This window comes from Pezoporus occidentalis, unplaced genomic scaffold (genome assembly GCF_034315485.1).
Source record: "Pezoporus occidentalis ecotype Australia unplaced genomic scaffold, CSIRO_AGI_Poc_V1 ctg3, whole genome shotgun sequence".
In the NCBI taxonomy this organism is placed as follows: domain Eukaryota; kingdom Metazoa; phylum Chordata; class Aves; order Psittaciformes; family Psittacidae; genus Pezoporus; species Pezoporus occidentalis.
The window spans coordinates 3,263,447-3,286,688 of NW_026914940.1; the positions used below are offsets into that span (position 1 = coordinate 3,263,447).

General features: G+C 41.8%; 1 protein-coding gene across 27 annotated transcripts in view; it reads left to right on the top strand.

The window, feature by feature from the left end:
- PTK2 (protein tyrosine kinase 2) overlaps window positions 1-23,242 on the top strand; it is a 200,993-nt gene that overhangs the window by 161,225 nt on the left and 16,526 nt on the right. For 25 of the 27 annotated variants that reach the window (XM_062626924.1, XM_062626925.1, XM_062626931.1 and 22 more), the window contains 9 exons: window positions 2,320-2,420; window positions 4,144-4,259; window positions 6,518-6,618; window positions 7,556-7,645; window positions 8,958-9,162; window positions 15,549-15,660; window positions 18,549-18,635; window positions 19,814-19,951; window positions 20,827-20,958. In XM_062626924.1, coding sequence (XP_062482908.1) covers window positions 2,320-2,420; window positions 4,144-4,259; window positions 6,518-6,618; window positions 7,556-7,645; window positions 8,958-9,162; window positions 15,549-15,660; window positions 18,549-18,635; window positions 19,814-19,951; window positions 20,827-20,958 — 1,082 coding nt within the window. Of the gene's footprint in view, window positions 1-2,319; window positions 2,421-4,143; window positions 4,260-6,517; window positions 6,619-7,555; window positions 7,646-8,956; window positions 9,163-14,355; window positions 15,005-15,548; window positions 15,661-18,548; window positions 18,636-19,813; window positions 19,952-20,826; window positions 20,959-23,242 lie in introns of those variants that run through there. The other 2 variants (XM_062626933.1, XM_062626934.1) reach the window with 2 other exon arrangements.

A 23,242-nucleotide genomic window follows, 5' to 3' on the forward strand; every position in this document is an offset into this window, starting at 1 on the left:
CCTTTCTGAATGTGTGAGCTTGTTAGCTGACATTAATTGAACTCGTTTTCCACTTTGCAACAATGGAGTATTTCATGTTTAGAACTTGCAAAACAATATGATATAAAACTATTTGTGTTTTTTTGCCTTTCCATTGCTTTGATAGTTAAAACTCTCTTTGTGCTTCATTTTTACATCAATAAAGCAACACTTCCATGTTATAAAGCATTATAAAGCAGATTGAATTTAGCACAAGAGAGTCCTAAATAATTAGAATGTTTGGAATATATACTTTATTTACTGAGATTTTAAACTAACATTTGGTTCTTAAGAACTAGTTTAGCAATGCGTACTTTGTGAGGTGTCAGAAATAGCTTCCTTCCCTCAAAATCCATTTACTTACAAGGGGAAGAGGGGAATTGAACGATTTAGGAATCTAGCTTCCTTTCTGTGTAGTATTTCAGCAGTTGTGTCATGGTTTAAACCCAGTCAGGCAACTCGTTCACTCAGTCCCCCCTCTCTTTCCCTCCCCCTACTCCCTGAGGGATGGAGAGGAGAATCAGAAAGAATGCAACTCCCACGGGTTGAGATAAGAACAGTTTAGTAACTAAGGTATAACACAGATCACTACTGCTACCACCAATAATAATAATGATAAAGGAAATAACAAGGGAAGAGAATACAACACCTCGCCACCAGCTGAGCGATAACTCGCCCCCCCCAGCCAGACCAAGCTCTGACCGATACCTCCTCCAACCCTGCAGTCTCCCAGCCTTTCCAAGTAACTCCCAGTTACATCCTGGGCATGACATGCTGTGGTATGGAATACCTCTTTGGCTTGCTTGGGTCAGGTGTCCTGTCTCTGCTTCCTCCCGGCTTCCCCTCCTCCCTGGCAGAGCATGAGGCTCACAAAGTCTTTGGCCAAACCAAAACATCAGTGTTATCAGCTCTGTTCCCAGGCTGAAAGTCAAAACACTGCACTGCACCAGCTACCAAGAAGGAGAAACATGACTGCTACTGCTGAACCCAGGACAAGTTGTTACTGCCTGTTTGACGTTGCACATCATTTATTCCTTTTTATTAATGCATGAAGCTATGCCATTGATAGGGATGTTTGTTTTACTGTGTTTTTTTCTGCATTATTCATAAGCCATTAATATTTTAAAGAATATGTCAAGTTTATCTATGTAAGTTTCTTTGCAGGAAAATGTTATAAATTTTTATAGCATTAGGTCTTACAAACAGCATTGTCAAAGGATTTTTCTTGGGATTTGTGGTGTCACAAGGTGTGTTGGTTATGCAGCTGCTGTGTACCAGTGTACAGAAGTAGAATTCAGAGCTCATTGGAATAAGAATCCAGAAGCACCTGCTGGTTTTAGCTTGTGGTTAATTGAAAGCCAAAAGATTTTCAATTCTTGCCTGATTTTAGGTGAACTGAAGCAGACTTTCCAGTTATGTATTTCTGTTGATACTACGAGCTGTAAACGTAACAGAGGTCCTACTTCAAGATTAATTAAGGATGTTTATCAAGGGCACGAGGAAAAATTCTTTACAATGAGGGTGGTAAAATACTGGCACAGGTTGCTCAGACATGTGGTGGATGCACCATCCCTGGAGACATTCAGGGCCAGGCTGGATGTGGATCTGGGCCACCTGATCTAGCTGATGATATCCCTGCTCATGGTAGAGGGTTGGACTAGATGAGCTTTGAAGGACCTTTAAGGATGCTGGGGAGGGACTCTTCATTAGGGACTGTAGTGACAGGACATGGGGTAGTGGGTTCAGACTTAAACAGGGGAAGTTTAGATTGGACATAAGGAAGAAGTTTTTTACTGTGAGGGTGTTGAGGCACTGGAATGGGTTGCCCAAGGAAGTTGTGAACGCCCCATCCCTGTCAGTGTTGAAGGCCAGGTTGGACAGAGCCTTGGGTGACATGGTTTAGTGTGAGGTGTCCCTGCCCATGGCAGGGGGGTTGGAACTGGATGATTTTAAGTTCCTTTCCAACCCCAACTATTCTATGATTCTGTGACCCTTCCAACCCAAACTATTCTACATTCTGTTGTATGATTCAGTAGAAAGGCACAGGTTAATTGATTGTACACTGGATTAATAGCAGGGCAAGAGAACTAGAGCCGAACTTGACTTGCACCTTCCACAGCAGGAGAACAGTACTGCTAAAGCAGTGTTTCCTACTGCCCGCAGACCAGATATTATCGCTTGCAGCAGTTTTGTAGAACTGTGGTTGTATTTTCTGGTGATAGACTAAATGCTTTTTAACTGATTATTTAAGGGGAAAAAAAGGTTTTCTGTAACACACCAACTTATTTCTTTTCCCTTTAGTAACAATGCGTCAGTTTGATCATCCTCACATTGTGAAGCTCATTGGAGTTATTACAGAAAACCCAGTGTGGATAATCATGGAGCTCTGTACACTTGGAGAGGTATGAAAAGTCCTCGTGCAACTTTAGTCTTCTTTTAGCTCACAGATACTTTTACCAAAGACTGAGAGGAACACTTCATGGCACTAACACAAAGGCACTCTCCTCAAACATGATATCGTACGTGTTTGTAGAGTTACAGACTCAGAAACAGGAGTGGCAGCATTTGACCCAACTCCTCCACTGAGGGAACTGCATCAGCTCATACCAAAGTGATGTAGTCATGGTTTTCAGAGAATTCAGTTACTGTTCCAGAGAGAGAGCATGACCTGTGTCGAGATGATGATAATGCAGTATCGTTTAAACAGCATTTTTAAACATACCTTCTAGAAGTGCAGTTATGTTACATCCTTTATTCTTCCTGAGTAACACTGTTTTTTTCCCTTGGAACGCTGAATTTCTTGCTGTTTTTTTTCTGTACAATTTCTGCAGCAGAGGCCTGAGACAAGATAGTGATAGGACAAGGGGCAATGGGTTTAAACTGAAACAGGGGAAGTTCAGGTTAAATCTAAGGAGGAAGTTTTTTACTGTGAGGGTGGTGAGGCACTGGAATGGGTTGCCCACAGAAGTGGTGAATGCTCCATCCCTGGTAGTGTTCAAGGCCAGGTTGGACAGAGCCTTGGGTGACATGGTTTAGTGTGAGGTGTCCCTGCCCATGGCAGGGGATTGAAACTGGATGATTTCAAGGGCCTTTCCAACCCAAACCATTCTGTGATTCTATAATTATTATGTCTTTTGGATGAATGGCTTAAACAAAGCTGGATCTCAGTTTTGATACCTGTTTTGTTTTCTTTGAGCCACGTGTTTCTGTAAACATGAGCTGAAGTGACATTTCTTACTGCATTGTACATTGGTCACTGCAGTTATCAAACTGCAGAGCATTGTCCAAAAAAAACCCAACCTGGGCGGAAAAACCTGTTGTGAAGTCATTTCCTTTCAAGAAATCACAGATTTCCTTTCCAGTGCCCCAATCACTTTTCAAAGCCTTGTTTTAGTTTATAGGCTCTAATGCCACCTTCGGTTGGTCCTAACTGCCTTATACTGGGAATGCAGCTTATAAGTATTCTGCATTGACATTGGCTATCTCTGAGCTAAATCCAGATGTTTTAGCAAATGTACATAAAAATTAATGCTTCCAAAAGAATATTGATCTAATCACTGGGTTGCCCAAGGAAGCTGTGAATGCTCCATCCCTGGCAGTGTTCAAGGCCAGGTTGGACAGCCCTGGGTGACATGGTTTAGTGTGAGATGTCCCTGTCCATGGCAGGGGGTTTGGAACTGGATGATCTTAAGGTCCTTTCCAACCCTAACTATTCTATGGTTCTATGAATCAGTGTTCAGATTGGCCATGTACTGGTTTGGTCTGAAATCAGTTCAGCCAGAAACATGCACAGTTCCCAAGGAAAGAGTGCATAAAAGGTCCAGCAGTGCTTTACTCTCTGGAAGAGCATCATCAGCATTTTGCTCTTCAAAAGGAGCCTGAAAGCAGTGCCCAATGATGTTGTTGTTTGGTTTGGCTAACAGTTTTCACGTAGAAGAATCTGCTTGAGTTTCACCCAGAGTCAAATTCCTTCATGCCAAGGGATTTTGTTTTCTCATCCAGTCTTAAGGGAAGGCATTGCCACTGATGCTCGTGGAAACGTTACAGTTTGAGATATGCCTTGTTCAAATTTGTGGGGTTTTTTGTCCTAACTTCTTTCTGTTTCTTCCTTCTTTGTGCAAAAAGTTGAGATCGTTTTTGCAAGTAAGAAAATACAGCTTGGATCTGGCCTCACTGGTACTCTATGCTTACCAGCTTAGCACAGCACTTGCCTACTTAGAGAGCAAAAGATTTGTACATAGGTAAGATTTCATACATATATATATATATATGGGTATGTGTGTATTTTTGTATGGAACTGATCAGGATTTTAGGTAATACAGCTGGGGCTGTTCAGCCTGAAGAAGAGAAGGTTGCATGGAGACCTCAGTGCAGCCTTCCAGTATCTGAAGGGGACTTACAAGGATTCTGGGGAGGGACTCTTCATTAGGAACTGTAGTAACAAGACAAGGGATAATGGGTTAAAACTGAAACAGGGGAAGTTCAGGTTAGATATAAGGAAGAAGTTCTTCACTGTGAGGGTGGTGAGGCACTGGAATGGGTTGCCCAGGGAGGTTGTGAATGCTCCATCCCTGGCAGTGTTCAAGGCCAGGTTGGACAGAGCCTTGGGTAGCATGGTTTAGCGTGAGGTGTCCCTGCCCATGGCAGGGGGTTGGAACTGGATGATCTCAAGGTCCTTTCCAACCCTAACTATTCTGTGTCTCTATGTTTCTATGAATACATGGTGTCCAAGATACTGGATTTTGGCTGGCATCATTCTGGCTATCAGATACACTTGTCCAAGTGAAGACAAACACAACACATAGTTAAGATTCTTTGAAGCCTTCCTTTTATGTTTCTTTTCCTTGACATCTGATGAATGTGCAACAGCATTACTTGGAAACTCCTAAAATCCATTGAAGCTGGTTTATGGCAGTATCCGTGTTAGAATGCTGTTCTTTCAGATGCTGCCACCAAAATCACACTCTTTTCAAGAGTGACACCTGCTGGCCCACTCCTGGAGTGACTTGGAGATGGGGTTGGGTATTAGAACAGTTTTGAGCTGCCTTGTTGCTTTGTGAGTCAGCTGTAACCTTCCCAATATAGCAAAGCAAAAAAGGGGCATTTGGTTCCCTGAGTAAAGGACAGGGAAAACAAAACACTTGTTAAATACAAGAACTCGCTTAACTAAAAGTTGAACCTCAATTTCCTTCTAGGAATTTTATTCCCTTGAATTTGAGCGTGAGCTTTCTAGGGAGAAGAGGCTGGCTTTAGCCTCTTGCTGTGTGCAATTGAAAGTTCGCAGGCGTCCAGTTATCATGAACTGTTTAATTTTGAACTCAAGTGTTTGCTTTGTATTTAAATACTTACATTCAAAGTCTGTAGATGTGTTGTATATATTGTACATACAAACACATATGTATTAGGTATGTATAGATAGGTAGATATATATATTAAAACACTGTAAATAACAGACCCTTAGGTTGTTATTGATATTTGGGTTTCAGCTGGCTGCTCATGGGTATACCCTTCTCTGGGTAAAAAACTGGCTGAATGGTTGAGCCCAAAAAGTGGTGGTGAATGGAGTTAAATCCAGTTGGTGGCCAGTCCCAAGTGGTGTTCCCCAGGGCTCAGAATCGGGGCCAGTTCTGTTTAATGTCATTATCAGTGATATGGATGAGGGGAACGAGTACACCCTCAGTCAGTTTGCAGATGCACCAAGTTGGGCAGGGGTGTTGGAACAGGCTGACTAGGGCAGTGGTGAAGACATCCTCCCTGGAGGTATTAGAAGGATCTGTGGATGTGGTGCTTAGGGACATGGTTTCATGGTGGACCTGGCAGTGCTGGGTTAATGGTAGGACTCGATGCTCTTAAAGATCTTTTCCAACCTAAGCTGTTTATTTTAATTCCAGCAATAAATTTCCAAAATACAACTTGTTCATAGCACACTGAAATGGGAGGAAGTTCCACTGCTCAGCTGGCTGTACTGCCTTCACTGCTCACAGCAAAGGCTGTCAAGATTTAGTCAAGCCTGCTGAAATCCAGGCTCAACAGACACATGCAAGGCAGGTTGTCTCACCTGGGAATGTGCCTGTCTTCATAATCCCTGTGGCATCACTAAAAACTGAGCCTCATATTAGAAAGCCTCTTGAGATCTTAAACTTTGCAGGGTCAGGAGGCAAATTTTGTGCTGTCCATCAGTTCTAATTGTCAACAGTTGTTCTCTTCTGATATTTAAATAGATGACTAAAACTTCTTCTGACATTGACACTGATGGTTACAGTTACTGCTTATATGGATCAAACATACTGCAGCATTCTGCAGTCTTCTCAAGTCTTCTCAGGATCAGTAAGCAAGGATGTCGTAGTCTTTTCCTTTAGATATGTACCCAAACCACAAATAGAAAAATCATAAGCTCCTCTCAAAGGAGTTTGATGCTTCTGGGTTTTAGTATTTGAAATGATATTTCACCCCTTTGTGTTTTTAAATGACTAGAAATAATGTCTCCTCTGTTTGGCAGGGATATTGCTGCTAGAAATGTGCTGGTATCTGCCACTGACTGTGTGAAATTAGGTGACTTTGGCTTATCCAGATACATGGAAGATAGTACTTACTATAAAGGTAAGCTGATGCTCTGGACCCTTCTATGCCAGGCAGTTGGAACACAATTGGTTCTCACAATACTGAGGCTGTTGTCAAAAGGAATTAACTAGATTTTCTTGGTGTAGCTGCTGTATTTGTATAGGAAGGGAAGCTAGTCAACAGTTTACTAGATGAGGGTAAAGTCCTGAATTACGTGCTTAAGAAGAAGAATCGCAAGGTCTGATTAAGTTGTAAAAGTAGGAAATTCATATGTAGGTAAGAGTCTGCTTTCAAGGTTAAGCTTTCAGTGCTTTCTTCATGAGTTTTAGAAGATTATCCTCATTTGAAGCCTGTTTGAGATGTATATATGGTATATATTATGAAACCATGCATTCATAAATTAATCTTGAATTCATTTCTAATTTTGGTCATAAAATATCCTGTGTCTGTCCTCTTACAGTTCCATGCATTTCATTTCTCTTGTATCACTGTGAGCTCTGTATTGGTTTAATTGCTAAGAGGGGGGAATGCTTTTGACATGATCATTACTTGCTGTGCTTTTGCGGTTTATTGTTGGGGGCTTCACTGGGACGTTTGGGGTATATTTTAGGTTTTGTTGCTTCTTTGTCATTTGATGTAGGCCAAACAACCTGCCCTTTATGAGTCATTTTAAAACACTTGTTCCCTCAAGGAGATATTGTGATGGCCTCAGATTTGGTGCCAGCACCTTCTTAATTGCAGTAGCTACATGTGGAAATAAGAATTAAGTTAAAACTTGAAGGAACTCAGTCTGAATATTTAGGCTGCTCTTCTCTCTAGACCAAGGACTACCAGCAGGTCAGAGAGTGCAGAAATCTCTTGTCCAAAATTTGGTAGCTGAGGTGCTTCACTGGAGATGGGGTTTGCCTGTGAATTATTGCACTGAGAGCAAAATCTGCTAGGAATAACAGCCTGCCTTGTCTTGCCTTCCCTGCAGCTTCCAAAGGAAAATTACCTATCAAATGGATGGCTCCAGAGTCAATCAACTTCCGACGGTTTACCTCAGCTAGCGATGTGTGGATGTTTGGTAAGTGAACACCAGTGGGGCTTCCTAAGGGTCCTGTTGAAGTTTGGTGTTTCATTTTAACTGCTGTAAATGAATCATTTCCAGATACTTGGCACTGCTTTTACCATGTGTTCTGAAAATCCAGTTTCTTCCAGCACATTTTCCAGCTCTTCTGTGTTTTTCTTTCCTTTTTCTACTCAGTAAGCGTAAAGTTTCATGTGCCTTTTTGCCTCTTGTAAGAAGCTGACAGAGGTGAAGGTACAAGGAAATTAGATCATAGTCATAATGGACATGAGTGTTTCACTGTTGTTTTTCCCTCTGATTTCTTTCTGTTACCCCATTGTTCTGTGCTGTTTCTATTTTATATTTTCACTTCCATGGTGATTATCCCTTCTTCCTTGCTTAAAGCATAGATCAGCCTGCCTGTTCCCAGATCTTTAATGCTAGATTCCTACTTAATAGCTCCTATTAGCTTACAAAGTAGGACAAGAAGCTGAGAAAAAATCAGGGTAAATGGGAATATCCTGAAGCTTTGATCTTTTTTCCTAACTATGCAAGCTTTTTAATGGATCTGATCACCTGTGCTCAAACCGGTTGAGACTGATGTTTCCGGGCAGACAGAACAGGGATAGGCTATGTAAAGGGACAGAGATGAGGAGGCTTGAATTAAGAGCAGGGCAGTCAAGTAAGAGTTCACCCTCTTACAAAGTGAAATTTTAACTCAGTAAATGAACTTTTCAGGTTTATTTTAATTTGAAGAAAACTCTCGTACAGTCACAGCTGGAAGAATGAAGCCTGTGGAACGTTCTGGCCAGTCCTGAGCTGGCAGACCATTTTTCCCTTTGTGCTTTTAGCATAGTTTCAGCAGAAACTGCTTTATTACATAGTTTCAGTACAAAAAAAAATGGGATCAGTGCCAGTGTTAAAACACCCTCAAAGGGAAAATAGGCTCTACGTGTCGAAACAAGCCGGTTGGAACTAGTCAAAGGGAAAAGCAAACACAGCTCCTACTACCTCATAAAAAAAGTAGATTTGAATATGAGCAACCCTTCTGATTTACTCTAGGCAGAAGGTAGTTAAATGTGAAGCCAGGCTGCTGTGAGCCAGCTGTGGGTCATGCTTCCTCATAAATTGTTGAGGTTGATGCTGCGGGTGTAATCTCACTGCACATTGCTCCTCTCTGCTGCCAGCCGGTAAGTCAAAATTGATTGCCCAGTTAGGTGTTTCAGTAGCAACCCCACTGTCAGGCTGTACAAAAGTGGGGTTTGTGTCTTTGTAACAGGTTTTGTTGTTTGCTCACAGTGGGGAAAATGTTTTTTGTTGTGTTTCTCAGGTGTGTGTATGTGGGAGATCCTAATGCATGGGGTAAAGCCCTTCCAGGGAGTGAAGAACAATGATGTGATTGGGCGAATTGAGAACGGTGAGCGGCTCCCAATGCCTCCAAACTGCCCTCCTACCCTCTACAGCCTTATGACCAAGTGCTGGGCATACGACCCTAGTAGACGACCCAGGTTTACTGAACTTAAAGCACAACTCAGGTAGGGTTATACTTCGGAAAGGTCGTTTCCTTGTTCAGAAATATTTCTTTTCTATCTTCTGTTACTTTCTTCCTGTGGGAAATGCAAGGCATAATACACTGAGTTTTCTCTTCAGAAGGCCAGGTTGTTGCTACTCTCTTGGAAATCTAGACCTTATCTGTTGGAGATTACGTTAGGCAATAAATTCAGATAACTGGAAATAGGAATCACCTTTCTATCCCAAGAAAAACTCCAGATTCTGGTAGCAGTTATAAGGTTAGCTACGTGTGCTACAGTCCTTGGGGAAGGGGATAGAAAGGATTCAGAGGCATTCCCCACCTTGTCAAACATGCAGTGGACAATTTTGGGATAGAAACATTGTTTCTTAACTAAATGAACCATTAAGTGAGTGCTGTTGAAAGTTACTTTAATCACATATGTAGCACGCTGGTTGCCCTGTGGCAACTGTGTCTGCGTAATTGTGGAGCCTGCAATAAAGGCAGCATCATTAGCTAGGAATTCTTTTGTCCTTAGTAAACCAGGATATAGCCTACCTTATGTTTATCTTGGAATAACTGTGAGCACACACATTGAGGCCAGTCTAAATTCACACCCTACTTTATTCTGCAATGATTTATTCCAGCCTCCATATCTGTATTTCACCAGCCACAGAATGGGAGTGATATTTGAACTTTGAAACATGACTGAGATATTGTGCAGACACATTTGATATTTGTAACCATTTTGGGTATCTTATGAGTGCTCAGTATCTATTTTGCCTAAGTCAATATAAGCTTCAAACAATATGCAGGTATTGTAAACTGTAAATCCTTGGATTTGCTGCAATTCACTGCTGAATTCTTCGGGCCTGTCTTACATCTTGTTTCAAAGTTGTGCTTTGTGGCATTGTTGTAGTGTCATTTTGTGCTGTCACTGGATGTTCATGGTACAAGATGATCCATAAGTGGTTAAAATAAGGGACAGTTGTAATATAATTGTGATGCTGTTTCAGAGTTGCTGGATGGATACCTTGGCTACCTTTCATTTTGTTCCTCTTTCTTAAAGTTTCATATGGTTCCACCATCTGTTCCTATGATAGCTCCTGTGTAGACTAATAAATTACATAGCTGGAGGAGGACTTAGCGCTTCTCGTAAATAACATATCATCCTGTTGACTGTGTGGAGCTAACCACAAAGGAAGGAATGGTAGGGCTGGGTAGGAGTGCAAGGAAAAGGTATGACACAGTTGTGTGATTTGGATCATAGGTGGAAATTGGCAATTCATTTGGGGTTTTCTTTGGCTCTGGAAGAATAAGAGTCTTTATTTGCAGTTGGATTGTACCTGATAATTTACAGCTGGATGGCATGGAGGAAAATGAAGCCCTAAAAGTGTGATTAGGAAGATGCTGTGTAAACTTATCCAGGGAGAGCATCTCACCAGCAAGGGAAGGCGATGAGTGAATCCAGAGTAAAAGTAGCTGTGTTTGGGGGGTGAAATAAATGTAGGCTGTACTTAAAGCAAAGGCAGCAACACTTGGAGAGGGAAGGAAAGAAAAAGGTGAATTATGTTGGAAAGGTGTCTCCAGATAAACTGATCACTGATCAGTGATAAACTGATGCAGATCAGTGCCCAAGAGCGTGCCTCTCCTCAGAATGCACAGCCCAGGGGCGAGAACCAGCACTCAAGACGTGGAGCAAGGCAAACTGTCACTGGTTACAAACCCAGACGTTTCCCAGTGTGTGGATAAGCTCTGATACAGGTCGCCCAGAAAGACTGGAATTTCCATGCTAGCAGGCTTTCCAATCTTCACTGGAAAAGGCTCTGAGCGGCCGGACCAGGAGATCGGAGACTGGAGACCTCCAGGAATCCCTTCCAACCTAAACTATGCTCTGATTCCAGATGAAAAAAGGACCACGGCGATGGGGATTTTGCTCTTCTAGTCATAGGAGATTTGAAGCATTATTTGGTGGAGAGCCTCTCTCCTGGGGCCACAGCAACCCTAAAATCCAGTTTTTGCTCTCTTCTCACCAGAATAGCAGAGCATTTTGTGCCACTTCAAGCTGGTGACATTTCTATCCTGGAAGCTAGGCAGCAGGCTTGTCCTTAGGGCTTCTTTGCTCTGCTCACAGACAGCCAGGCTCTGCTTGGAAAGGTTGCCAATTCCCTTATGATGAGGCAATCTGAGGCAGCCAGAAAAGATTGTGTTTCAAAACTCCCAATTCCCATGAACTTGCAAAAACAAGTCATTTCCCTGGTGGCCTTGTCTGTGTGATGTTGCTGCTGCTGCTCATTCTGGATCCCATCCAGGGCACTCTTTCCAAGCTTAGAGCAGACTGAGTTGTTTGCTTGAAGCCAGTGATACAGCACCTCTGTCTTAATGAGGAAAAGTCCGTGGCTTTGGGAAACAACTTCTTTTCTGCATCTGCAATAGCCCTGATGTGAGCATAAGCATTTCATGTCCTCTCTGTTATTTGTTGCTTTTCCCATTCCATAGTAACATTTGCTTTGCACAAACTTTGTTTGCAGCTGATTGTGCAATGCAAAGATGCTGATTTCTGTTGAATTTATGTAGTGTTATCAGAGTAGTAATAAGCCCTCGTATCTTACAGCATTTCATCTGTCCAGAGCGGATAGGGGTGAATCTTCACAACAAACACCGAAGCAAATGGGTGAATTGTGGACTTCCAAAATTGATTCCTCTTATGATCCTAGGACCCTTCTTTTTTGTGGGGGTGAAGTTAAATGAGGTGTTACCCTGCTACTCCTGTGATTCCATCACTGACTAGGCCAGGGTTAGCATCTGGGGTATTTTCATCAGGAAGCATGTGTTGCCTTGATGTGGTGTGGAAGAGATTTTTAGTCTTGCACTGCATGGTAAATAATATGAAAGGCCCTTTGCAAAGTGTTGAGTGTACCCAGGTCATGCAGTATCACTTTTACAGCATTCTCCTTCAGAGTAACTCCTGGGCTCTTACTGTGACCATACACTTACTATACTATAATCATACACTCACTATACTATAATCATGCACTCACTGTAACCATACACTTCCCATACATCATTGTATTATTAAATGTAATATATTCTTTGCTACCTTCAATGTGTTGCAAGTGTGCTAAGGTAGCAGCAAGGTACTCTCAGGCTTCCTTAACAGTCAGCTCCCAGATTTGTGCTTGTTTTGTGGTGCCCTGAATGTGCCTTTGGATGGTGATTCTGTTAAAACTGGGGTGGTTATTTTGCATTGAAGGTTAATTTGAGCTTTCAAATTAATGGAATTACATGACACTTTCACAGCATCATTGAATGGATTTTGCTCAAGGTACCTATCACTAACCCTTCTTCCTAAAAATAGCAGGATGAGCAGCAGTGGTATCACTGCTGTGCTGAGACTGTGCTCTCTTGGTCACCGATGAAGAAGCGCAGGTTTTAACAGGAGCATCCCAGTGCTGTGGATCACATTAAATGCAGCTCTAAAAAGAATAAAAAGGGGGGAAAAAGACCAATTCATATTTTTCAAGTCTGTTTCTGTGACAACAGATAATTGAGAACTGGACTTGAGCCTTTGTGTGACTGCATTTGATGGAGGTCCTGAAATGTTCTTATAAATTAAAGAAACAAAACTGATTAGAGTGGGGGCAGTTTGAGTCCTCTCCTTTCGTGGCATCCTGTCAGAAGATACTTTAACTCATACTTGAACTGCGTGTTGGAGGCTGTAAAATGCTTCATTAGCCTCTTGCTCCTTGATAGTGACCTTTAGGAATAATCCCCAATCCATATGAAAGTGCTTTTAAATTGGAGCAGTCCTCAAAAATCTCTTCCTCTGCATCCAGCTTTGCATTTCTGATGGCTGAAGACTACAGAGAGAAAAGAATGAGCTGCTTGTTTGGGGTCAGTGCTTCCTGTGGGCTCCTGCACCACCCCAGCAGCAAACAGTGGTCTTGCTGTGCCTTTTGAAATGTAAGGGTACATTTTGGTACTTCAGCTATTCCTGAATCTCCCAGTAGAATTTTCCTTCTCGATGACAGTTTCAGTGCAGAGATTCTTTGTAAGTTAAAGCAGTTTATCAGTTACACAAACTTCTAATAGCTGAGATTTTGCATCAGACATAACCTAGCCAAGAGGATGAGTTAAGTTCGTTCTACCGTAGGATTTACTAGAGCCATTACATGAATAGAATCTCTTCTTGCTCCTTTCTGCTGCTAAAAATACATTCAGTTTGGGAAAATATGCCTAGATTTGACTTCCCTGACCTTCTGCAAATCCTAATAAACTGTTCAGAGTACTTGGAGCAGCTGCACTGAGAAAAGGTCAGAAATATCTCTTGGCATGCTTTTCCTGCCTCTATGGATTGGTCTTCCCTTTGGAAAAACAAAGCTGTTTCTGTGAGTCATTTATATTCCTTGTGTTTTTTCAAGTAATGCTGCTCTGAGGCATTTCTATTTTATATCCTTGTCAGCAGTACTTAAGGGCATCTGAGTACAAATTTGGCTGCAGCTGATGAGCCTTTGACCAGGCTCCTTGCTGGGGAAAGGATCTCCCAGTGGCACGGGCAGGATGGGATGAATTAGGGTTGTAAGGCAAAAAGCTGAGCCTGTAGTATGAAAAGGAAGTTATTTCAGTAGAAATATGTCATTTCCAATGTGATGTGATTTAAGTTAATGGTATTATATTGAATACCTTGACACTGTAGATAAAATGGCTTCAATAGCAAGGCAGATATATACTGGGATTATATTCCTTTTAATGGAAAAGCAGGACTGTGGTGTGGCAAGTTAGACCCATGGCCCCAGATTGTCAGTAAGCCATCTTTAAATATAGTTGGCTGCTTTTAGCTGAATGCTGTTCCACTCCTTTGCTCGGATGAGAGCAACTGCTGTATCAACAGCTTTGTTAGGAAGCTGGGGTTTATTCCTGCAGTGTCTGGATGGAGGTCCTTTATTGTGGGTTTCTTTAAATCTCGTGGTATTCCTTGAAAGATCATAATCATGGTTCGTGGCTGTGGATGCGCATTGACTGATTTCTTGTGCTACATAAAAATGCATGCTGAATGGCTGAAGTGTGACGTAGCTTTGAAACAGTGTTTTTTTGATAGTTCTTTATGGGTTCAAATAGGGAACGCTGCATTTTCCTTATTCTGGAGGAAGAAAGAGGTAAAATAGAAGGATTTTCTCTCTTTAGTTCCCTGTAGCTTTGTTTCTTTGGTATCTTTATCAAGATGACTTTTGCAAATAACTTGTATGATTTTGTTTTTCTTTCACATTCTTGTGTTCCTTTAGCAATGATGGATTGAAATTGCAGCAATGCTTGTAAACTTGCTTTAGCTGCAGTGAGACGAGATGACTTCTCTGCTTTTCAGAAGTGGCATAGATAGTTTGGTGTTTTGGCTGAGTAGGGGAAAGCAAAGTTCCTGTCTCCAGCCAAGCAGGAATTTATTCTTGAAGTAAGCAGCAAAGTTCCAAGATTAGAATAGATTGCTGTAGTTGATCTCATCCCCCTGCATGAGTAATTCTGGGTGGTTATTTAGCAGACTGAGCAGGAGATTATAAACTCAGGACCTAGCTTTGTTTCTGGAAACTCTGGAGCGATAAAGAAGCTGGAATAGCTCCTTCCCGGGATTATCTTTGCCCTGGGGGATAGCGATGTGTAAATAATCCTCCCTGCTCCCATCTCCAGACTACCCCTGTAGCGTGCAGCTCCAGCGGACTTGCAGCTCCCTCTTTCCAAAGCTTCATTCTGAGTAGTTTTCAAATGGCAAATATCCAACGTTAATAATCCACATAGCAGAGCTGGGAGGAGGCTGGCTGTGGGGGCAGCCGTATCACGTTGGACTTCAAACAGGCTTTTTAATAGTCAGAACAGTGGTAAGTAGCAAACGAGTTTTACTGCTGTCTTCTGCTTTGTTGAAAACGGAGCCTTTTGACCTGAATGTTTGAGAAGCGGCGTGAATACCGTCAGCTATTTCTGGTTTGCTAAATGAGTGTGCTGAATGTGTTCCTGGCTAGGCTAAAATGTAAGAGAACATCGTATTTAAAACTCTGTGTGTGTGTGTGTGTGTGTGTGTGTGTGTGACTGCTTTGCTTAAAAGAGAACAAAATCCCAGTGATCTGAAGCTCTGTTTGAGTGTCAGGAAAGGACATTTTGAGGTTTGAACCTTTGCAGCAATTCAGTAGAATTATTTTTCTGTGTAAAATAACTTTTCATGCAAGTAAGCGCTCGGTTTACTGTCTTTGAGGGTTTCTGTCTGTAGTTACACATCAAAAGAGCTGTTAACAAGTGAAGTTTGTGTTTCAGTGCTCAGTCGCTTTGGTGGATGGTGTTCATCAGTCTGAAAATGTGAGAGCTCTGGGGAGAGGTTTCTTAGGCGTGGAACTGGAGTTTTACTTAACTGTAATACGTTTTTCTTAGTACAATACTGGAGGAAGAGAAGCTGCAGCAAGAAGAACGAATGAGAATGGAATCCAGGCGGCAAGTCACAGTATCCTGGGACTCAGGAGGATCAGACGAAGCTCCTCCCAAGGTAGCTAAGCCTGCAAGTTATGTGTGTGTGTTGCTTCAAAGCTTCCTTTGATGGGTTCATTCAAACAATGGCAAATTTTGTCATCATCTGCTAATACTTGCCTGAAATGACCCAGCTCTACCTGGAACTGTTACTAGAACTGATCCATGCTATGATATCACATTATGTGATAATATTGTATTACCATATAGTTTCTGTCTCTTGTTGTTTAACTTGTAAAAGCCTACCATAGTTGCCACAAAATTGTTTCCTGGCTTTTTCATCTTCATTCTTGTAGCACTCACAAAACATTAGCAGCGAGTTCCAGACCAGTGTGTTTATTCATAACACATCTGTGAGAGGATAGAAATGAACTAACTTCATTTTCCTTACTCTGGACAGAAAATTAGGGGGTTGCTTCCAAAGACCTTCTGTGGCTTAGTTTCCACTTAATTTTGTTTCATTACATGTCTGTCCTGTTTGTATGTCGCTGATGTGTTCTGCAGCTGTGGTAGTCTTAACCTCACCAGTTACTGAGCGCTCTCATCTCTCAGGAACTTGTCTCCTCGTCTGAATTATTTAGCACTTTAAAGGATTGAGCCTGTATTTTGAAACGTTTCATTTTATGCAGTCACCACTGCAATGTGGAATATTATCTGTATCCTGATCACCAATAATGGTGTCAGTGGTACTCGTGTGGCATCTTCTGTCGCACACATCCCCAGCCATTCTAGGAAGGCAACCTCTTTTGTCCTGTTTCCCCATCCCCACGTTGTTGCCTGATAGATTTCTGGGCTTGGTTCTGTGTTTTGATAGCTTTATGGCAATCAGGAAATACGGGCAGTGGACTTGCTGCTTTCATTTCAGAGTTAAAAGCAGCAAACAATCCATCAACCTCTTTATTCATTTGAGATCAACCAGCAGGATCTGCTGTATATGTAAATGGATAATGTTCCCAGTTACAGAAGCAGATAAACTGCATAAACTAAAACAATGTGCTATTTGATTATTACAACCTTATTTGAAGAATTTGTTTACTCTTGAAGCTTTGGGGCTAATCCAAACAGAATAAGTACCTTTTACTAATGTAGTATATGAATAAGTACCTTATACTAATGTAATATATGAGCTATGCCATATTAGACATTATCTTTAGAGCTTTAGGTGTGATGTATAAACTCAAACATTTGACTGTGTGTTAAGATGTGTTAAGATTGACATTAATTCTACCACTGCGTATCTTTCTGAGTGGGTCAATACATCCTCACTGTCTGAGCAATGCAGTTGTTGGTTAGGTTTTTTATACAGTATTTTTTGTGTAAAATATAGATCAGAGCATGGTTTGGGTTGGAAGGGACCTTAAAGCTCATCCGCTTCCAAGCCCCCTGCCGTAGGCAAGGACACCTTCCACTAGAGCAGGTTGCTCCAAGCCCCGTCCAACCTGGATGCACATACAAATGTCATTTGAACAAGCTGAGTTTCATGGATAGGAGATTTTGAGTATCTCTTAAGTTATTGTCTAATTTTCTAATGGTGACAACTGATTTTTAAATCCACCAATTCATTATAAGTTTTTCAGGTTGTTACAGGTCTTAAACCCCAGTTTATTTATAGGCTTAAACTACACATTTTCAAATGATTCACAGGTATCACAATTTGTACAATGATATTGCCTGTATTCACAGTGATTTCCATTAGAAACCTAAGACGGGAAATATCCTAGTACAGAATGCTGACACATGCTGAAGTGATGATAAAACTACAATCTGAAAGCAATGTTTTGGTCACCAGAAGGACTGAAGGAGCCCATTTGCAGAACAATTGGAGGCTGTTTTTCCCTCTTTGGTTGCTTTTACTCCTCCTGAAACACACAGCAGCACTCTTACTCAGGCAAAAAATACATATATAAACATATGTACACCATTAGAGGTGAATATCAACCAAAATAACAGAGCAGTTCTGCTTGGAAGATGAAAGTCTGTTGTTCAGAACAACATTTCCCAACGTTACTTCTTTCAGTAGTGTGAAATTCCTGTACCTGCCCTAGCAAAAGGATGATCTGTTCAACATGCATGGAAAACCAGGCTCCTGTAATAGTGCTGTCAGAATTCCTGGTGTCTTTCCTCCTGCTTTCCTGTGATTATACATCTCGTTTTATTGTGTGTAAAGTGTTGCCTTTCTCCTGAAGGGGTAAAGCAAGACAATCAGTTAAAGGCTCCTGATAGGTGTTCTTTAGCTGTTGTTTCTAATAGGAGCTAGTTCTGTCCTGTTTTTTCTTGGCTAGGAACGGGTTGCAGAACCAAAGCGTGGATACTGAAGTGCCCATGGAGTCCAGAATATGATCAAAAGCACCTTCCATGTCGAGCCAGTTGGTTACACAGAAGTGAATGCTCAGAACTAACTTTAACCCTCAGACTTAGCACATGGAAATGCTCGTGCTATGCAAACTGCTAAACCAGTTTGATTTGTGTTCAGACCGAAGCAAAAGAATTTACTTTTGGGAACAGGCACAAAAGCAACAAATTAATGGCAAACCTTTATGTGCTGCACATTGTAAGCTTAGAAACACTGCTCTGTTTGCACCTGGAAACGTGATCGAAGAGTTATGTTCTTAGCTGATGCTGTCTCTAGAGTTGAACAGCGCAGAGCGGGTCATTTAGTGCAAGCAATTAAATATACACAAAGAACTGACAGAGCAAGTGTTGTTTATTGACATACCTGCAAATAATCCAGCCATTTCCAAGTAAAGATGGAGGAAAACTTTATTTTAGTTGTTTAAAAGAAATATTAGTCTTTTTAGAGTGTTTATTGAGGGTTTCTTTTGAGCTTGCTGCTGTGATGCACCACCTGTAAATGTTCTGGTTCCAGTTTCCTGTTTCTAAAGACTAACAATTCCATTACATTTACAGCCCAGTAGGCCTGGTTACCCCAGTCCGAGATCCAGTGAAGGGTTTTATCCAAGTCCACAGCACATGGTACAGCCAAATCATTACCAGGTATTATATTTGTAATGCCATGCATGTGTCTTTTGCTGTGTGGGGTTTATAACTCAGTTGCAGTTGGTGGCATTGATTTGCTCCTTGCGCAGTTTATAGTCATTCCGTTGTGTTCGATGGGTTTTGTTTTACACCAGACCAAATCCCAAAGTGAGCCTGGCAGGTTTCCTCCAGATGGCAAATATTTTCATCTCAGATTCCTGAGGCTGCAGTGAAACACATCAGACATTTCCCTATTTATCAAAGGAATGTGGTGTTCGTGTTAACATTTGTGCTACGCCACAAACCAGCTTTGACTGGGCTTTTCTTTGGCTTATTGATCCTCTGCTCCCTGATGTTTCTCTGTCCCATTTCTGTTTTCTGTTGGCTGATAGCTGCCTTTAGATCTACCACATCACACACTCAGAGGTTTTGCTTTTCTTCTTAATCCTGCTGAAGACATTTAAAGCAAAAGGTTGTCACGAAAGTACTTTAAGCATTCTCAGGTTTGTTCAAAGCTAGTCACATAGAGCAGGCTCAGTTGAGACTTCCTTTATTCCATGGGGAGGGGAAGGCTTTCATTGTTTTAATGAGGACTTCAGACTATTAAACCTACTTTGATTCTCCTGTGGAGAAGTTCTCAGGCCACACAGCTGAGAACACTAATTACATGCTGTCACTTGAGTCTTAAGCTTGTAACCTGCAGCAGAGGGTGTGTTTTTATATGGCTCTGTAGGGTGATGTTTGCGGGCTCCTGGTAACTTGAGTATGAGCTCTGCATGTGTAGCTCTTTTAAATGTATCAGTAGATTTATCTTTGGTCATCAGAAGACTTTGATCTGCTTGACAGAGGTTAAAACGCGCTTTCTAATGCTGCTGTTTTGATAGGTATCCTCAAATAGTTCTAGTTATCCTCAGAAGTTATATATAGGTATACATATATACCCTTATAGTTATTCTCAAATAGTTGCTATTAAGTTACAATAAGCATCCTTAAAGACAAAAAAGGGGGTTTTGTCTCATATTTTGGCTCAGCTTCCTTCTGCTGTTGCTTCCCCTCCTCCCTCTCAGTGACTGCTTGAATTGAGTCATTTCTGCACTCTCATATTGCTTCCTTGGGTGGTGGAAGCTATTAATTATGGGAAAGGATAGGTCTTATTAATGTAACTTTATCTTTGGGTTTTTCACCTCCCTTCAAAGGTGTCTGGCTACCCTGGTTCTCATGGAATACCAGCCATGGCAGGCAGCATTTATCCAGGGCAGGCTTCTCTCTTGGATCAGACAGATGCCTGGAACCATCGGCCTCAGGAAATATCAGTGTGGCAACCAAACATGGAGGTATCGTGAAGTGACACATCTCTTGTTGCACTCTGTACAGTAAATAGGATTTCTTATAAGTGTGCTCTTTATACAAAATCTTGATGGAGATATTACTTATATCTTAACTGAGTGAGTGATAGCAAGTATTTCATGTTTGTTAAAAGAAGGCTTTACTGGAATTTATTGCTGTTAATAGAGATGGGAACAGTCATGTAAAAATATGCAATATCATTACTGTCTAAAAATACCTCTCGTGGGAGATTCCCAGCAAAGCTGAAGGATGGGAGGCTTCTTTGTAACTGTTTCCAGAACAGACAGTGATCTGGTCTCGAAACTGTTCTGGTGTTGGATTCTGTTAGATGCTTTTCAGCGGTGAGGCACTGGAATGGGTTGCCCAGGGAGATTGTGAATGCTCCATCCCTGGCAGTGTTCAAGGCCAGGTTGGACAGAGCCTTGGGTGACATGGTCTAGTGTGAGGCATCCCTGCCCATGGCAGGGGGGTTGGAACTGGGTGATCTTAAGGTCCTTTCCAACCCTAACTATTCTGTGATTCTATGATTCTATTATTGCTCAAGACCAAGAAACCAAAATTGATAGATCTGGATTTGTTGTCCAGCTTAAATGAAGTGCAGTGTATGAAGTGACAAAGTTACTGAAACACAGAACAGAATTCTCCAAATCTTTTCGGTTCCACTGATAAGGAGCAAGATAAAATGTTCCTCGTGGGAAAGGGTTTCCTCTGATGCTCTGCTTCAGTTTATAAGGGGTTGAAGGAGCTCTGCTCGACGGCTGTTGTGCATTTGCCCTTTTAAAATGTGTTCTTTTATAATCTCTTAAATTCTTGCAGCTGCTTTCTCATTTGTGAGACTGAATAAACTTACTCTGGTTTGTAGGATTCAGGCACTTTGGACATAAGAGGAATGAGCCAGGTTCTACCCACACATCTTATGGAGGAGAGGTTGATACGACAGCAACAAGAGATGGAAGAAGATCAGCGCTGGCTCGAAAAAGAGGAACGATTCCTGGTAACACATCATTCCATAGTGCTTCCAAATTCATTCTGATGTTTCCTTTTGTATTGCAGCTTGCTAACACTGCTCACTTCTGTGAAATAAGAATGTGTACTGAGAACACAGGGGTGCCTACCAAAATGTAGGTTTGGAAACAGTGTTTACACCAAGCGTTGAACAGTGAGTCCTGTATTTCAAATACCTGGAAGAGCTCAGGGGTTTAATGAATCTCATTTTACCCAGCTGAGTATTTATTTATGTGTGGGAAATCGTGAGTACAATTTTGTGTCAATCTGGAGATTGCCTCTTTGTTCTTAAGGAGATAGATCTGTGCATACTCCCCCCCTAAAAAAGGGACAGCTATCAGCCATCTAAGACTATAGGAAGAGTTGCAAGCAGACTTGCACTAGAGGGGTAATGTTAGTGGGAAGAAACTTGAGAGCTCTGTAAGGTATGGGGAAGCCCTCACCAAGAGGAGGAAGAAGAAATGCATTGGAAAATGGGATCTCCTGTTGCTGTTTCTCTGCAATTCCATGTTTTCTTGGTATCACTGCCACTAGTGTATGGTTTTAGTTCAACTCTGGCTTCCAGTTGTCAGAATTCAAGTTCTGTGTTAAAGTTCTCTTACTTGAGACTGCTGGCTGCAGATGCAGAAGATGGTGGTAGCACGTTGTTCTCTATAGGCTCATGCTGAGGAGCCTGTGGGCTTGTGATCTTCATCTCACAGGTCGATAATATCCAGTGATGTGCTACGGGCTGTGACAAACATCAGGCACATGTTTGGTACAAGCTTTCAAGGAATTCTAAGTATTTTAGGATTGCTTCGGCTTGGAAGCATAAATGTGCTCTCTGTTTAAAGCAGATCATAGAGCAGTTTGGGTTGGAAGGGACTTTAAAGCTCATCTAGATCCAATTCTGCTGCCATGGGTAGGGACATCTTCCACTGCACCAGGTGATGATAATGATCTGTGGTTTCTGTAAGAGTTCTCTGCACCATCTGGAGCTGTTCTTAGGCACATTCTTAGTTGTACAGATGAATTATTTTAGACACCAAAGCTGCTGGTCCTGATTGTCTCTCATCAATTGAAACAGTTTTTAAGGGATCTTGAAGCTAGGATGTTGAGTTCCTTGAGAATAAGAATTCATGTTTTACTCTGCAGGAAGCCAGTGGGTGGGAATGGAGAGCAGATCTTTTATGTAGATGCTGTTACCAGGACCTTATTCCTTGCCAATTGAATTGTCTTAGTCTCTCAGGGGTTTAGTTATGTGTGGTATTCAGAACTGCTCAGAACAGCCAATGGCTGTGAAGACAGCCAAGGTAGGATAAAGCTCTACTAGCTCTTGAGAGGTACTAATAGATGCCCCCATGTCCAGTACATGTTCAAGCCAGGATCTACATTATGGAGTTAAGGTGTTACTTTTGATTAAAGGATGTTGAAGGTTGCTTTTGGCTGGTTTCCTTGTGAGTGCACTTGGGAATTTGTGGTTTACCATTGGATTCTAGTGAAGAAACCACAGTACCCAGATTGCTTTGTCCAGTTTATGACAAGGGGGAGGAGAGATGAGAATTTCTTCCCTAATTTAGGCATTAACTTTTCCAGTCTCGAGTGCTACCTCTTGCTTGCGATTCTCACAAGCCCAGAAGGTCAAATTGATCCCACTGTCAGTGGAGGTGGTCAAGAGCTCTTTGAGGTTTGCATCTCTTACTGAGAACAAGGCATTGTGATGGCAGGTGGCAGGAGATTGTGTGGGAACTTGCTGAAGAAAGCTTTCTGGCTTTCTCCTGCAGAACAGATAGTGATTGTTTGGAGTGTTTGTTATTGTAGTTTGGTTCAGTCTCTGGACCATTAGGATGTTTACCATCCCCCAGATGGCTCTTTGAGGAGGGACTTGATCATTTTCCCTTTGATTCAGTCCGAGCATATTTTTGGGAAAGAATTACTGTGTTTTCATTATGTCTAAGTTTGTATTGCGAGGAGGCACCATCCCTATTGCCACCCCCTGTTCAAAGGAGAAGTAGCACTGATGAACTTGTGAGCAGCTGTACAGGTTTGACAGAGCTGGATTTGGTTGATGTAAACCCTTAAAGGGTTAGAAAGGCAAGAAACGGGGTAAGTTTGAGTGCAATAAGCATGAACTTCAATGGCCAAAATGTGGAATTGGAGGAATCCATAAGAGACTTCAGTTCTTTTTCTTTCTGTGCTAATGTTTTGACTTTGGGGTTTATACTTTGATGCCTGTTACAGATTATACTGTGTCAAAAGCTAAACAAGCTAATGAGAGCCGCAGGGTCTATTTG